Below are 16,132 nucleotides of genomic sequence, written 5' to 3' on the forward strand. Positions count from 1 at the left end.
GGAGCGCGTGGGTGGCTCTCTCTTCCTTTGGATCTGTACTGAATTATTGTGTAGCGCCGACTCACTCTCCCCTACTGTGGGAGTGATTCATTCCCACAGTAGTGTTTCCATCGGAGTGAGTCAACGGGTGTACGCCGTGTGTGGATCTACCAGTGACTTGCTCTCCTGTTTTCTATATTTTTCTAAATAAACTATTTAACTTGCACTTGACTCTGAGTCCGTTTCCTGACACATTTAGACTAAAACTCATTAAAACTTTATTGATAAGTGTTTGTGCTTTGAGCTTCCCCAGTTTTTCTTTTATATAATAAGATATAATAATAACATGATAACATTTTACTATAAAACCATCTGTTTGTGTTCAACTGAGGAAATTAAGTCATATACCAGGGCTCAACGCAAATAATTTTTTATACTGGCCAGGTCGGGCCAGTGGTTCAGGTTTTTACTTGCCCTGCCAAAATTTTCACTTGCCCCAATAAAAAAAGTCAATGTCACATATTTAAAAATAATAATTCAAAAGTCAAATATAATTGTATACGTATACAACAGACATCAGTTTACAGCAAACTGCGCAAAATATTGCATAGTTTCTTTCTTCGTGTTTTACCCAAGTAAATGTCTGCTTCCAAGATGTTAAATAATATACATTGATGAAAATATATTTTAGTGACTGAGGGTGAAGCACTGGCACGATCAGGCAAGTGACAATACTTTTTACTGGCCTGAACGTCTCTCACGCTTGCCCCGGGCCACCGGGCAGTCCTTTATGTTGAGCCCTGCATATATCTGGAATGGTATAAGGATGAGTAAAATATGTGTGAACATTGCTCTCATGTTTTAGATAAAACTGGTTTAAATGTGTGCTGTAGTTAATTTTTTTTTTATGTGTTTTGTTTTACCCATCAGGAGCAAACGCCAGCCATGCCACCTCAGACGTCAGACATTGTGAAGGTGGCCATTGAATGGCCGGGCGCGAATGCTCAGCTCATTGAAATTGACCAGGTTACTATTACAGTTCTTTCTTGTTCTTGAATCTGATTGGCAGATAGTTGTTCATATTGTTTACATATCATCCCACCACTGGTGATTTTAGAATGTTTGAGGGAGGTGTGAACCAGCCGTACGGTCACTTACATATCTGTGCCTGGAAAAAGCTGCCGGCAGAGCGGATGGTCACATGCTCACACATTCTTTTACCATGGCTGCAGGAGGCACAATGATATTTTATAAAATAGTCCTCTGCTGTTGAAAATAACCAAGGGGACTACTTTCAGGTGCTGCGTTCGTAATATCATTGTGCCCCCTGCAGCAATGTTATGGCAGCAAAGTCCTTGATTATTACGCCAGAATGAGAGTATAGTTCCTAGTCTTATCTGCCTAGAAAATTGCAACTTTTAATTTTCCGTCGGTCTTAGTACATGATGTAACTACAGAAGAGTCAAGTTTTAAATAGGAAATATATTGAAACTCTTTGGTCATTTTTGAGAGCGATGCTAATGGTCTAATCAGATTCAATGGATTGTGCTAAGCTATGCTAAAAGTGGTATCACCAGACCCGGAGATCAGCTGAATGGATTCCAAAACGGTAAAAATCAAATGTTTAACTCTAGGGGAGCTGACAAATGAACATATTTTCAATAAAGTGTCCCTTTAACCTGCAGAAACAGTTTAAAAGAAGCACAATTCAGATTTCCGCCGCAAGGTTGCTTTTAACCAAGCCAGTCGCGCGATAAGAAGAAGAAGCGCCTGATAAATGTGTAGCTTGCGTTGTATGAAGAAACAGCACATGACTTTAATTATAAACGCAGCATGTTCGCGCTGTCCGACGGTGGTACGGTAGCATTTGACATCACAGGCCAACTAATTGATAATAGAATTGGTTGACAACGTTGATTCTTATGGATTTTATCAATTTGTTGTTGGCGCCCTTGCGATTTGCCTTTTTGTCTGTAACTTTTGTCCTGCCCTGTGTGGATAATGACATTGATGTGCCGTCTGTCCTCTGCTCATATCACAAATTAAAGGAAAAAGAGAAAGAGTTTGAGTAAATGCTCTTTATGTGTTGGGCAGGAGGTTCTGGCACTTTAACACAATTAACTGAAGAAAATCTGAGAAATTTTATTGTGTGTCAATACAAATTCAAACCAATGCTAGCATACTTTTTAGAGCAGACTAAAGGGTTTTGGTTTTAGCATTTGTTTTCATTAAACACACTTTTATATCAAGTTTATCTTGTATGTTGCAGAAAAAGCCGTTGTCATCCATCATTAGAGAAGTGTGTGATGGGTAAGTTCTTAACTTTTCTCAGTTTCTCAAGCCTGTACTGTAGTACGATATGAACAGCTATGCTGAAAATGAATTAGATACACAGGAAGGTTTTTAATTAATGTGAACACTGTGCAGACTATATATCAGACAGTAGACACAAAGTATTTTATGTTTTGCTTTGAAAGACCACCAGAGCCTTTTTTTGTATAACATCATGAAATGGGTTGTTTTGCATCAACTACGGTATGGCAGTTACTTTATTATCAATATATTTTTGGTTTTATCATCTAAAGAAACAAAGCACCTTTTTCTTGAAACCTAAACCCAATGCTTGCTTCGCTCATCATGTCTGCCTCTATAGGTGTTGAGTATTTACTGTAATTCTGTTTGGTGATGTTTGTAGTTGGTCTCTATCGGGCTCAGAGCAGTTTGCCCTGCGTTACGCTGATGGTCAACAGCTTTATATCACTGAACAGGTAAACGGCTTACATACATCATAAACACATAGGTGCATGTTTACTGTTTAGCTTAAATAGTGGACTTTCTGTTTGCTTGCAAAGGCTTCAACATAAGTCAGAACATACAATTTAAATTCTTATATATTGAAAAACAACTACTAAACAGATATACAATATTAATAAATATAAGTGTTATTTGTCTGTAGTGTCTGCTTTTTAGTCATATGCATCAACTTTATAAAATAATTGATTTTTTCAAACCTTTTTAGTCAGATTGGTTAACCCTTTCCTCGCAAGCATTTACAAAAAAGTTGCCAGCCAGCGCCAGCATTATTTTCACAAAAGTTTAATGCCTTCCAGAAAATGTTATTCTTAAAATATATAACCTAGGGTGATACTTCCGGATTTTGTAAGTTGCCACCTGGTGGATAATAGTGGTATTGCGGAAAGGCAGAAATACTTATCATCGGCAGAGAAGCGTTTTCTCTTAATTGACAAGTTAACTCGTTAATAGGCTCATATGAATAAGTTGCAGTCATGTGTTATAAACTGATCCAAAAGTTCACAACCCTGGGTTAAATGTGTTTCTTTCGTTTATTATATTGTATTCACATAGCACTCACTTTAGAATACCATAGTAATACTTTGGTTTTACATGTCCCATCACAGAAATGTCATTGGAGATAATGGTCTCTATGGGTCTCTAGTGGTAATGTGTTGGTTTATGTGTAGTGTAATGTTATCTAGTGCCGGGTCATACAGGACTCCTAGTCCCTCATCTTATACAGTACACTTGATTCAACTCATCAGCAAAAAAGCAAAGCAAAACAAAATAATAATAATAATAATAATAATAATAATAGACATATTTCATAAAATTAAAGTCTAACCTTGTGTTTCATAAAATTAAAGTGAACTTATGAACAGTTAGCCCATTGTTATGAGATATTAACTCATTATTATGAGATCTTATGTTTCTGTTTTTATGAGAACATAAAGTTCTTTGCACTAATTTTAATTTTGTTTTCATTTCCAGAGCCGTGGTGATATAAAAAATGGGACCATACTTCGATTAGCCATCTCACCTGTAAGTCTGATAACTTAAGACTAACATTAGAGTCTTGTCATAACTTTTCTGTAAACATAATCGAAAACTTCTCAGTTACAGTTACTAACAGTGTTATGGTATTGTCTTTGTTGATTCATTATTAAGTTATATTGAGGATGTTTTTGATAAACAGCTGGAGAAGAGCGAAGACTAATGCAAAAGAAACACACAGATTTCTGATGTATTTTTACACTTATTTAACCCTGCTTTTATTTTATCATCTGAGAAAAGTCAAACATGTACTGTAACATTTTGCCATTACTGTGATCTTAATTTTCCTATATACATGATAATATAAAATTATCTATAATATTTCTGGGATTTAAGCCAAGATTTGAATAAATGGAAGTTTATCAAGACGTCATTGTTATAAAGTAACGTCATGCTGACCAAAAGATGTCTGATGACATCATCAGAACTTGCTGTGTTTGCTGGGACACAATCCTGTCTTTCTTCAGGCTTATCATGCTGTGTTTCATCTCAGTCATACTGTAGTTAGTCTTTATTTACAGATCAGTGAGAAATTATAATTTTTTAGAGTTGATAAACTTAATGTCAACTAAATACACAACAGTCTGATTATTAAATGAATCTTCACTCGCACACTTTCACACATCTCTGTCTTTTACGTTTTTGTTTAGTTTGGTCAGTACACACAGTTCTGTTGAACATTTTTAAAAAAAAATCAATTTTGTAGGTTTTCTTTAAAAGACAATGCAGAAAATGTAAAACTAGTATCCAGACTTGTGGTTCCTCTAACTAACCACTTCTCCACTATGTAAGCAGGGTGTTTGTAAAATGTAATGTTTTGTGCTTTAGATGCGCGCCGCTCGACAGCTGCTGGAGAGAATCCAGTCTCATGGGATCGATGCCCGTCTGGAGGCTTTGAAGGAGCTTGCTAAACTCTCAGCTGACCCAACGTTTGCCACTGAATTCATTAACATGGAAGGCTTGGGAACGCTGGCACGTCTGGTGGAGAGTGGCACACAGTAAATAAATATAGTCCTAAAATAATTACCTTTATATGAGATTATCTACTTGTAACACTTGTTGTGATTGCTGTCCCACAAGCTTTACAGAGAGAAATATTGTGTGTGTTTGTGTGTGTGTGTGTGTAGTTTTGGAGAGATGTTGGCCTTCACTCTCACAGCATTTCTAGAGCTGATGGATCATGGCATTGTTTCCTGGGACCTCATTTCTGTTTCCTTCATTAAACAGGTAAGTTATACGTTCATATATGTCTTTATTCAGACATAGTCTTCATAATCTTTTCTTCTGTGATATGTATATTAGTAGGGTCTTGACAAATCCGGGATCCATTGATCCAGAAGACCCAGTAAGGGAGTGAATGTGGGCATCCATGCATTTGTAAGACCCCGGCTAGGCCCTTCTATACTGCAGTCAAAGGCAGTTTCAGTTTTCACAATTGAATGCTTGCATATAAAATAATGTACCCAAAGATTGTGTGCTGCCACTTACAGAAACTTCTTAAAAACTTCTTAAAACTGTGACTGAACCTAGGTCATCATAAATATAAATACTTAATATATAAACATTTTTTATAAATTAAAATTATACATGCATGTGTGCATATTTATATATACATAATTATTATACACAGTTTACACACATATATGATGTAGACAAACACTTTTATTCTGCTATAGATTAATCACGATTAATCGTTATGCATCCCTAATCCCCAAATTACTAACATGTGAATTTAGATCAATATCCCCCAGACCTATCCTCATGCACAGCACACATTTAAAGGTAAGGTTGGTAAATTTCTGTGCTCTGAATCCTACACTCATAGTTGCATTTTGAGGGGATTGGGCATTGGTTTTCATTGAGCTTTTTCTACCTGACTGTTTTCTGATCAAACGTAATAATTTCTTACACTTAAAGGCCAAACCATTTTGTGAATTTGGCTTATTCACCATATCCCCCAGAGTTAGATAAGTCCATACATACCTTTCTCATCTCCGTGCGTGCTGTAACTCTGTCTGACGCAGCCCCCGCTAGCTTAGCTTAGCACAAAGACTGGAAGTGAATGGCTCCAGCTAGCAAACTGCTCCCAATAAGTAACAAAATAAAGCGAATATTTCCGGAGTGATTTGCTCGCAGCACCCAAGAAGCCCTGTGGTGAGGAGCAAAGAGTTAGGTCAGAGTTGTGCAAATCACTCCGCCCAAGTAGCAGTGCTTCGCCTTCTGAGAATATAGTTCCCAGTATGTATACTGTTAAAAGAAGGCTGTGTCTCATATGACCTTGTTAAGAAAATGTTCGCATTATTTTGTCACTTATTGGGAGCAGTTTGCTAGCTGGAGCCATTCACTTCCAGTCTTTGTGCTAAGCTAAGCTGGCGGTGGGTGTGTCACACAGAGTTACAGCATGCACGGAGATGAGAAAGGTATGTATGGACTTATCTAACTCTGGGGGATACGGTGAATAAGCTTAATTCCCAAAATGTGGGCGTGTTCCTTTAAATGCTAATGAATCTGATGAGTTTTTTTATAAAGATGATCAAAGGTGCGATTAAGGGTTCTGTTGTGTATCGTAGATTACGGGTTATGTGAACCAGCCCATGGTGGATGTGTCCATTCTGCAGCGCTCGCTGGCCATCCTGGAGAGCATGGTGTTGAACAGTCACAGTCTGTACCAGCGTGTAGCTCAGGAGATCACTGTGGGACAGCTCATCTCTCACCTGCAAGTGTGAGCGCATACACGCACACATACACACATGCACACGCTTACACTAGAGCACATGCATTCCTGCACGCACACACGCATGCATGACAACTGAAGCTCTGCAGAGGAACTCAACATGCATCCGGATCGCAGGTTTGACTTAAATGTTGACTTTTTTATAAAAATTCAACACCAATGTTTGATTTGGCTTGATTTGGTTCTGATACGGACGACTTGAATCTGATCTGTCATGGGAGCTCATTATAAAGGGTATAATATTTTGTTCTTAACTTTGTTTTAAATGATAATGAGGACAAATTAAGAAATGTTTTGTGGGGGTATAAAGGAGAATTTATTATGAATGAAAGTTGAATTGTACCTCCTGTTTTTTATCACCAGGTTACACGGTTCAGTTAATAGATCAAGGAATTTTGTGAACTTAAATACCTGACAGATTATTTATCATCCAAATATAGTTGTGATTGTTGCTCTGCTTATGTCGTAGTTTCATCACAACACCATTGTACATTTTGATGTAGGCTTTTGGCTATGATGCACTTTAGTTTGTGTCATATTTTAGTCATCTGCATTGGCTTTAGGGCTGTCAAAATGGCTGAACAAGTACATTCGAAATTCGTCCTTGAAAAATAATAAAATTCGAATTATATTCGAATTATAAAGACCTACTTTATCTTGGAGAAAATACTCCTAAAAGCCCACAAGAGGGCGCAGCACAAAGCCCCAATAATATAATCATGCACAGCATATTTTTTGTTAAAACGAATGTTATAAACACTACTAATGAAATCAAAATTAACCAGTATAGTTGTGCACCTGTAAATGTACAAAACGAATGCCATACATAGACAATGCATATTAATATAGGGCATTTTATATAAGTAGATAAGTACGTGTTTCTAATAAAGTATAAAAACGAATTAATCTTTATTTAAGCCAAAATAAGTGGGGAAAGATCATTAGTCATTTAAATTTTGTCAAGCTTAAACGCTATTCACAACAACTTATATTATATTTTGTGTGTTCCTTGGTTGAAAATATGTAGAAATATATGCGAGTAATAATTATTTAAAAGTTTAAAGTACAGAACAGAAATGTTTAACTTACGCGCAGAGCGAAGCCGTTAATAAAGCAGACTCTCCGTAATTAACATAGAGGACGTGCTGAAACAGTCGAGTTGGCAGATGATCATGTTTATATTTCACGCAGATAATGTTGATGAAAAACTTGCATATCAAATGTCCAGGTGAAAGTCAAGTTTCCAGTCAGTTAAAATAAAGCCACCGCGGCATTAAATTGCAACTCTCTCATATGCGGTGTGGACTCTGTAGATGCACATATGGTTTTAATGTTGCTAAACAAGCAGCTGTATTATGGCACTTTCGTGTTGATCAGTTATTTTAAACTTTAAAACTGCATTTAGAAGCAGACGACAATAATTCAGTTTCACTTTGCGGTTGAATTCCAGTTGATGCTCCAAAAACCAAAGCAGCATCACACAGCCCTTTTAATATGTATTCTGTCCGACTCGTAATCCCCACTGTCATTTCTTGCTATTTTTCAAATGAATAACGCTGGCTTGCTCTGCATAGTTGGCTGAGCCGCTAACGCTCTGTATAACAATCCGCGTCAGTTACGTCATCATCACGTTGCGTGAGCTTTCTGACACAGGTAAATTCGAATGCAAAGTTTTACGTTCGAATACGCATATTTTTTTTACATTCGACGAATATTCGAAATTCGAATTAAAATTTGACAGCCCTAATTGGCTTACTTTTTCTAGTTTTAGTCGACATAATAAAAAAATGAGTCAACTTAAAATGTAACAGGTTTAGTTAAACTGTGATTTATTTAAGCGTAAATTACTGTACAATATGGACATATTGAAGTTTCTTGAAAGTTGGCTATAGTAATCTTTAAACATACGTGATAATTAAGGGTGTCACGATTTCGATTTTAAATCGAAATCGATCGAAATTAAGTCACAGCTTCGAACTTCGAATTAAAAAATGGGATCGTCGATGCTGCCACGCCCCCATTTCACATCCGGTCGGCTTGCCAAGCGAGGAAAAAAAACTCTCAGAGATGCCTGTAAAAACCATCTGTCCAGCGGAACGCGATCATATTTTAAACACGAGGGTTGTATTGCTACAACTCCTTGAAATGCATAGGTATCATAAACAGGATTACCAGTGATCTGACTTTGGACAGAGTGCAGCTCTCTGCACGTGCGCGATAGTGAGGGAGGCGCAAAGATGCAGCGGGTTATATTTTAAACAAAAGGATAGTTTGCCTCAGCTCGCATGAAACGCATAAAACTGAACAAATACATAAGGATTACTACTTTAGTTTATGTTCAGACTTCGGACAGATGCGAGAGCGCGTGCACGTGAGACATGATGCTGGATTTATTTCAGATGCTATGAGTCCAAGACACGCGCATTAAGTCTATGTGCATTAAGTGCTGATGACAGCCGCGAGACTAGAAAGCTCTCAGAATATCAGCAGTGAACATCGGCGCACAGGGACAAAAATAAATAAATAAATAAATAGCCTAAATTAAACGCACAAATTACATAGCCTGCACTGGTGTCATCCTGATTTACCACGTTGTAAAACTTATTCCAGGCAACCCTTTTCTGACATTCTATTTCCTTTGTTTTCAATTCTCATTTTTTGAGTTTGCCACGTACCTCCTTTGCCCGCGTTGATAAGAGCTGTGTCAAAATGCGTCCTCGTTTCTCCGCGCTGTTAATGATAGAACGAATGGATCCTTAACAGCCGAGGATATCCCAAACAATTAAAAGTTTATTAAATAAAAGTGTGTATTTATTAGAAAACTTTTTCTTGACACTGTTTTAGTATTATAAGTTATGTTTTGTGTTAATATTATTCGGTTTATGTTGCGTATATATTTCTAGGTTGATTATTTGATATGCTGTTGAATAGATTAATCTACATCAATGTGTCATATGTTCTAAAATAAATTAATATTTTTCTGATTACATATTTATTTTAATAAGTCAGAAATGTCTCCGTTGTTTTCTGCTGACAGGCGCGGTGGGCGCTACTGGGGGCGTGTGCAGCAGGTGACGCAAATTTTGGGTCCTCAGAATGCTAGACCGTCTCATTTCAGTTCTCTTCTTGAACTTCTGAGGCTGCCAGTATGAAAGACAGAGAGGTCGCATGCTTAGAAGGACACAGCTAATAACAAGCAGTCGATCCGGTACCCGCCCGAATTTAATTAAAATATTATTTTTCGTCACGTCATCCGCCCGATCCATGTAACTGCCAACCGCGCATAGTCCATGTGCGTGCAAGAAGGAATCCTCTCTCTACAAGCTCTCGCGTTAAGTGAAGCCCACAAACCCCCATGCGAGTTGTGCAATGTGCATGTTAATGTTAAAGTATAATAATAATAATAATAATAAATAATGGCATATAATTTTTGTCTAAATTATATGCCATATAAAAAATATGTAAAAATCGAGAATCGGATCGAATCGTGACCTTAGAATCGAAAATGTAATCGAATCGAGGATTTGGAGAATCGTGACACCCCTAGTGATAATAAATGATGTTTTATTAACAAGGTTCGGGAGGAGCACGATCAGATAATTAACTAATCAAGCACAGGTGCATCTCATTTGGTAATCAGCCAAACACTACATATACAGACATCCTACCTACCTCAGTCCTGAGATTGTTTTCAGATATACTGCTTCGCACTGCCAACATGTCTGAAGTCGAGCTTTACCCTTCTGACGGCGAGTTTTATGCTCCACCGCAAGCCACCGGCTCAAAACAAGCAGCCGGCTCCAAGGTATTTCCTCCGACCGGCTCTAAAGAACTCCCGAACAACCAGGATCTTCTGCCGAGCCACACGTCTCGGCACGCGGCTGGAAGTCCAAAAGGCCCACCACCCGCAAAGCTCAACTTTACGAGCTTTATATTTTTTTTGGGAAATGATTCACCCACCCCAAAAAAGGTAACAAAATCTCGTTAAACCAAAAATCAACATTTCCATCTAACGTCATCTTCCAGATCAAGTTCCGGTTCCCCTCAAGCTCCAAGACGTAGCAGACCATCAGCAAGTCTGGGCCACGCCGTCTCTCACACTGCTCTGCCTCCCTCCTCCTTCCAATCAATTGCATCAGCTACAGGCTTGGTTTCTCAACCCTCTATTTTTCCCCCGGCTGCAGACGCTGGCATGAGGATGCCTCCGCCAGCCCCTCAAACTCAGCCTCTTCTACCTTTCCCTTCTGCTACTTTTCCCTACCAATGGCCAGCAGCCCCTGCTGGGGGTGCACAAGCAGTACACCATCAGCCTGCCATAGCTCACCAGGCTTCTCCCTCTTTTCCATCCTACGGGCTTCTCCAAGCACCAGGGGCTAATCCGTGCGTGAGGCTTCCTCCGCAAACGGCTACGCCCCCCCTATTTTCTCAATTTCCTCCTACACCTTTCTACGGGCTTCCCCAAGACCCAGGCGCTAATCCGTGCGTGAGGCTGCCTCTGCAAACGGTTTCAGCACCTCTTTTTCTTCCTTCAAACTCATCTTTACAAGACAAACCTCGCTACACTCTTTTCACAGCAACCCCTCTACCTACCCCATTGAATGCTGCCGCTATGGAACCACCTCCCATGCCTAACTCCATCAAAACTCAGATTCTAACAGAAATTCAGAATGCTGGCTCCGGAGGCAGACTCATCACCAACTCCAGTACCTCATTATTCACAACTCATATTCCCATAACGCATCCTTTTAAAGCGCTCCTCGACGCGTCACGCGATTCTATTCTCCAAGCAGTTTCACCCAGAACCATTCATTCATGTCTAACAGCATGGAGATGTTTCAAAACATTTCACCTTTCTTTTAACCTGCAATTTCCCGATTTTTCTCTCCACACAATTACTTCATTTATTTCCTACCTCAATTCCATTAAGAACCTCCAAGTAGGGTCTATTAAAGGATATTTAAGCGGCATCCAATTTTTTCATAAGTTAATCCACGGTTTCCCCTCCCAGGAAATAAATAATTCTCAAACTTCTCTTCTAATTAAAGGAATCCAGCACTCTCGTCCTTCAAAAGTAGATTCGAGACAACCTATAACCCTGGACATCCTCACAAAATGTATCCAAAATCTACGCACAGGTTATCATTCGATCCATACAGCTCATACCCTCGATGCCATGTTCTTATTGTCTTTTTTTCGGTTTCCTGAGATGCTCCGAAATTGCAATAAACTCCAAATTCAACCCGAAAGTCCACCCGACAATCTCCGACTTGTCCATTATCGATAGCGAAACAATCGCTTACTTCATCAAACAAAGTAGGACGGACCAAGAAAAGAAAGGCCATTATATATACATTTTTAATCTCCCATCCCCAATTCAACTGTATCAGGCTCTCTTGTCTTATTTTAAACTCAGAAATGCCCAGTCTAAATCCGCACTGGACCCTCTCTTCGTCGACGATCCAACCATCCCTTTTTCACGTTTTTGGTTCCAAAAACACTTAAAACGAATCATAGCTCTGTCAGGTTTACCTGTGGAGAATTTTTCCAGCCACTCATTTCGCATCGGAGCAGCAACTACTGCAGCTCAAAAAGGCCTATCACAAAATCAGATACAAGCCCTCGGTCGATGGTCATCAGACGCTTTCAAAAGCTACATCAGGTATAATCATCTTCACATTAAAGAAGCACATGCAGCCATGATCGGTTAAACATTTTTTCCGATCAACAGGCCATAATTTTATATACATAAGTCACAACTCATCTCATTATCATTAGTGATCGACCGATATATCGGCCGGCCGATACATCGGGCCGATTTTAGCAGGTTTTAGGTGTATCGGCATCGGCCGATTCGCGGCTTGCGTTCGCCGATAGTTTTTCCCCGGCATTAATTACAGACAGGCGCCCACAGGCAGCTCTGTGTGGCTGGAGGCTGCCTGCAGCCCGTGCATTGCCCCTCCCCCCACTAGCAGAGCGGAGCGCTCCAAGCTTGCGCTGGTAAGTTTTAAACTTCAAAGCATCTTTAAACTGTTTGACTGAAATATTGCCATATACTTTGAAAGTGTAAACACGTTGCTCTATATGTGCGTGCAACCATAGCTAAGAAAGTTTGGTGGTCCTAATGGAAAACGCGAATGCCTATAAAACTGCTTGCCATTGTATTTAGGGAGCTTCAAATAGCTTTTAGGCTAACTGTATGCATACGGCAGCTGTTACGAACACTGGTCATAGGATTATATAATGCTGACGTTGTTCCGTGATTTTGTGGTATTTATAGGAGTTTTATTCAGCGACCACCAGTCTGACGTTTGGACGCGACGCGTGCTCATAATGCCGCAAGCGAACGCAGGTCATGTGATCAGCCGAACAGCTGATCATAGCTGGACAGGGTGGGTTTTTAAGTCTCATCTCCATAAATATATGTAGTAGTAAAAGGCTAAAAATCAATATCCATTGCTGATAGTTTCTCGTCATTGTGGAGAGCGCAGTTCATGGTTGCATACGTTTATGGTTGTTAACGCGGAGTTTCGCGGAATTTTCGTCAGCGAAAATAAGAAATTCGACCCAAAGCACTTAGTTCCAAACAGTTCACACATGACTTTTATGTGACCGGAGAAGTGTTTTTTTGTAAGTTTTGTGAACATTTCCGTTCACTGGGGGCACAAAGATACATGCACTCTCTCATCCATGTCTCACTGCACCTCTCCCACGTGCACGCGCTCTACTATCTGACCGAAGTCCGTACACAAATCCTCATGTATTTGTTCAGTTTTATGCGTTTTAAGCGAGCTGAGGCAAACTAACTATCCCTCGCATTTATTATAGGGCACTAGGGTGTGTGAGGTACAGAAGTGGGGCAATTGGCATGTTATTCAGAATTCTTAAGTTGTTTTTTGATCAGTATTGCTGTTTACATTTTCCTTGTCTTCTTATTAAAGACATTTGCTCTACAAGAGATTAAGTTAAGTGCACTAAAACTTAGACCTAAGCATTAAATAGGTTGTAAATAGTTGGTTACTTTCATGGATAAAGTAAAGTGTTCCCCTTGTTATGCTGCTTGGTTGCTACTATTGTGTGCAATGGTGTAATTATTATTTTATTTATGTATTTTAAGCAGCACTGAATTTTCTTACTTGTTCTACCTCACCTTTTCTTACTATTTGTTAAATATAGTTCAGTAAATGTTCCTTTTTTAAATTAAGAGTTGTAACATTTGGTTTTATCATTGTGTCATTTTTATGATATAAACTGAATGAGAAAAAGCAGTATCAGCTCCAAATATCGGCTAAAGAAAATCGGCAGCCTGTATCGGTCATCGGCTAAGGCTGATGGAAAAAAATCGGTATCGGCATCGGCACAAAAAATCCATATCGGTCGATCCCTAATTATCATTTTATTATTTTTGTCAATCTCTCAGCATCGGACAGGGCTCCCTCCCGGTGCAGCAGACCCACGACTCCCTTCGGTCGCAGGGCGAACCCCCCGTCTGTCACCTGAGCTATACCATGTTCTGCGATGGATGGGGATCCCCCTGCACGGTGCAGCAGAGCCGCTGGCTCCCTTCGGGCGCAGCAGGAGCCCTCCGTCCGACGCACCAACCCCGCTTTAATAACATGCCTATTCAGCATTGTACAGGGCTCCCCTCCTGGTGCAGCAGACCCACGGCTCCCTTCGGTCGCAGGGCGAACCCCCCGTCGGTCCCCTGAGCTATACCATGTTCTGCGATGATGGGGATCCCCCTGCACGGTGCAGCAGAGCCGCTGGCTCCCTTCGGGTGCAGCAGGAGCCCTCCGTCCGACGCGTCAACCCCGCTTTAATTAAATGCCTATTCAGCATCTGACAGGGCTCCCCTCCCGGTGCAGCAGACCCACGGCTCCCTTCGGTCGCAGGGCAAACCCCCCGTCTGTCGCCTGAGCTATACCATGTTCTGTGATGAACAGGGATCCCCCTGACCGGTGCAGCAGAGCCGCTGGCTCCCTTCGGGCGCAGCAGGAGCCCTCCGTCTGATGCGCTAATTTAGGCGCATCACATTCCTGCTCCTCTTCTAGCCCTTGCAGGGCTTGCCAGTCCGACGCTGCGAGCCTCAGTTCCTATCAAGCACCACATAAGCTCTCCCGGTCGGCCGGCATATTTCTCAACACGCATATTTTGGGGGGGGGGATCAGAAATATTTTTACTCTCCGGCTGCTGTCCTATGCTTCAAGTTTGAGCTTGAGTCCGGATCCTGAGCCCTCCCAAAGGACAGCACGCCAAAATATGATTACTTTTGCAATCAGATTAGATGTAAGGGCGAACTCGTGAAATGATGTTTTATTAACAAGGTTCGGGTGCATCTCATTTGGTAATCAGCCAAACACTACATATACAGACATCCTACCTACCTCAGTCCTGAGATTGTTTTCAGATATCCCTCCACCACCCCAACTCGCCACTCTAATCTCTTCTATCCCAGTTTGGGATGGGGGAGTTTCCGGGTTCGGGTCATACCCCGGATTCGGAGTTCGAGCTTCACTCCGGATCCTGAGCCCTCCCCCAGGACAGCACGCCAAAATATGCTTACTTTCGCAATCAGATTAGATGTAAGGGCGAACTCATGAAATTGTAAAATAATATTGGAGTTCTTAAAAAAATGACATAATAGCAAAAAATTGACTTGTCACAACATGCTAAAAGAAAAGGTTGACATTACTAAAATCAGTGTCAAATTTACAGGGACACTTCTGATTACATCAGTTATGAAATTGAGTAGTCATTGTCATAGTGCCTTGTGCAAAGATATAGAGTAAGTAGAAAGAAACCCAGATAGTTTGAAATAATTGAATCTCTTGTGAACTCTGGGTAGATTTTTCTTCATTTTCTCTTGAGAGTTAGTTGGATTTGCCATATTTGCACAGACCTTATGTGCCCCTGGGACAAGGAGACAGCTAATTTCTTTTTGGAGCCCAAGCACTGAAAGTGTGCAGGATTTTGTTGTTTTTATAAGCATTATTTATTTTTAGTTAGCATTTTGGGACATTTAGGGCCCTATCTTGCAGCCAGCGCAATTGACTTTGTCAGTGACGCATGTATCATTCGTATTTTGCACCGGCGCACAGCGGGTTTTTCCCTCAACAGACGCACTTCGGCAAACTAGGGAATGAACTTGCGCTCCTTGGGCGGTTCAGCGCAAAAAAGGAGGCGTGTTCCGGCGCAAACCATCCCTGGTGCTATTTCGCAGTTTCAAAAAACAATTGCGCCACTGACCAGAAAAAAAAAGTTTAAATTCAGTGGCGCGTTGTTCATTATGCTATTTTAAGTGCGCATGCTTGACCATAATGTATAGCGTGCACAACGCGCATACACTTTGCATCTAATCTACACAGATGCAACAGTTATTTTTGCAATTCATAAATTGTTACACTAAAAAATATTAAAACACGAGATAAGGGGAATCATAGTGGTGAGCATTGTGGTGATAGTTTTTATTTATTGTGTGGCTGCGTTAAAAAATTCTCATATAAATAACGATTAAAATATTTTCATAAGTTTGTTGTGTGGCTGTATTACGTTTATTTTATGTAAATAATAATT

At 40.2% G+C, this 16,132-nt stretch overlaps 1 protein-coding gene across 2 annotated transcripts in view; it reads left to right on the plus strand.

Annotated features, from left to right (window-relative positions):
- elmo2 (engulfment and cell motility 2) overlaps positions 1–16,132 on the plus strand; it is a 40,931-nt gene that overhangs the window by 9,391 nt on the left and 15,408 nt on the right. Inside the window, exons 2-8 of one of the 2 annotated variants that reach the window (XM_065241976.1) lie at positions 910–1,005; positions 2,249–2,289; positions 2,675–2,747; positions 3,766–3,816; positions 4,657–4,826; positions 4,956–5,055; positions 6,399–6,550. In XM_065241976.1, coding sequence (XP_065098048.1) covers positions 925–1,005; positions 2,249–2,289; positions 2,675–2,747; positions 3,766–3,816; positions 4,657–4,826; positions 4,956–5,055; positions 6,399–6,550 — 668 coding nt within the window. In that variant the 5' untranslated portion in view covers positions 910–924. The remainder of the gene's footprint in view (positions 1–909; positions 1,006–2,248; positions 2,290–2,674; positions 2,748–3,765; positions 3,817–4,656; positions 4,827–4,955; positions 5,056–6,398; positions 6,551–16,132) is intronic. The other variant, XM_065241977.1, reaches the window with a different exon arrangement.

Source organism: Paramisgurnus dabryanus, chromosome 14, assembly GCF_030506205.2.
Source record: "Paramisgurnus dabryanus chromosome 14, PD_genome_1.1, whole genome shotgun sequence".
NCBI classification, from domain to species: domain Eukaryota; kingdom Metazoa; phylum Chordata; class Actinopteri; order Cypriniformes; family Cobitidae; genus Paramisgurnus; species Paramisgurnus dabryanus.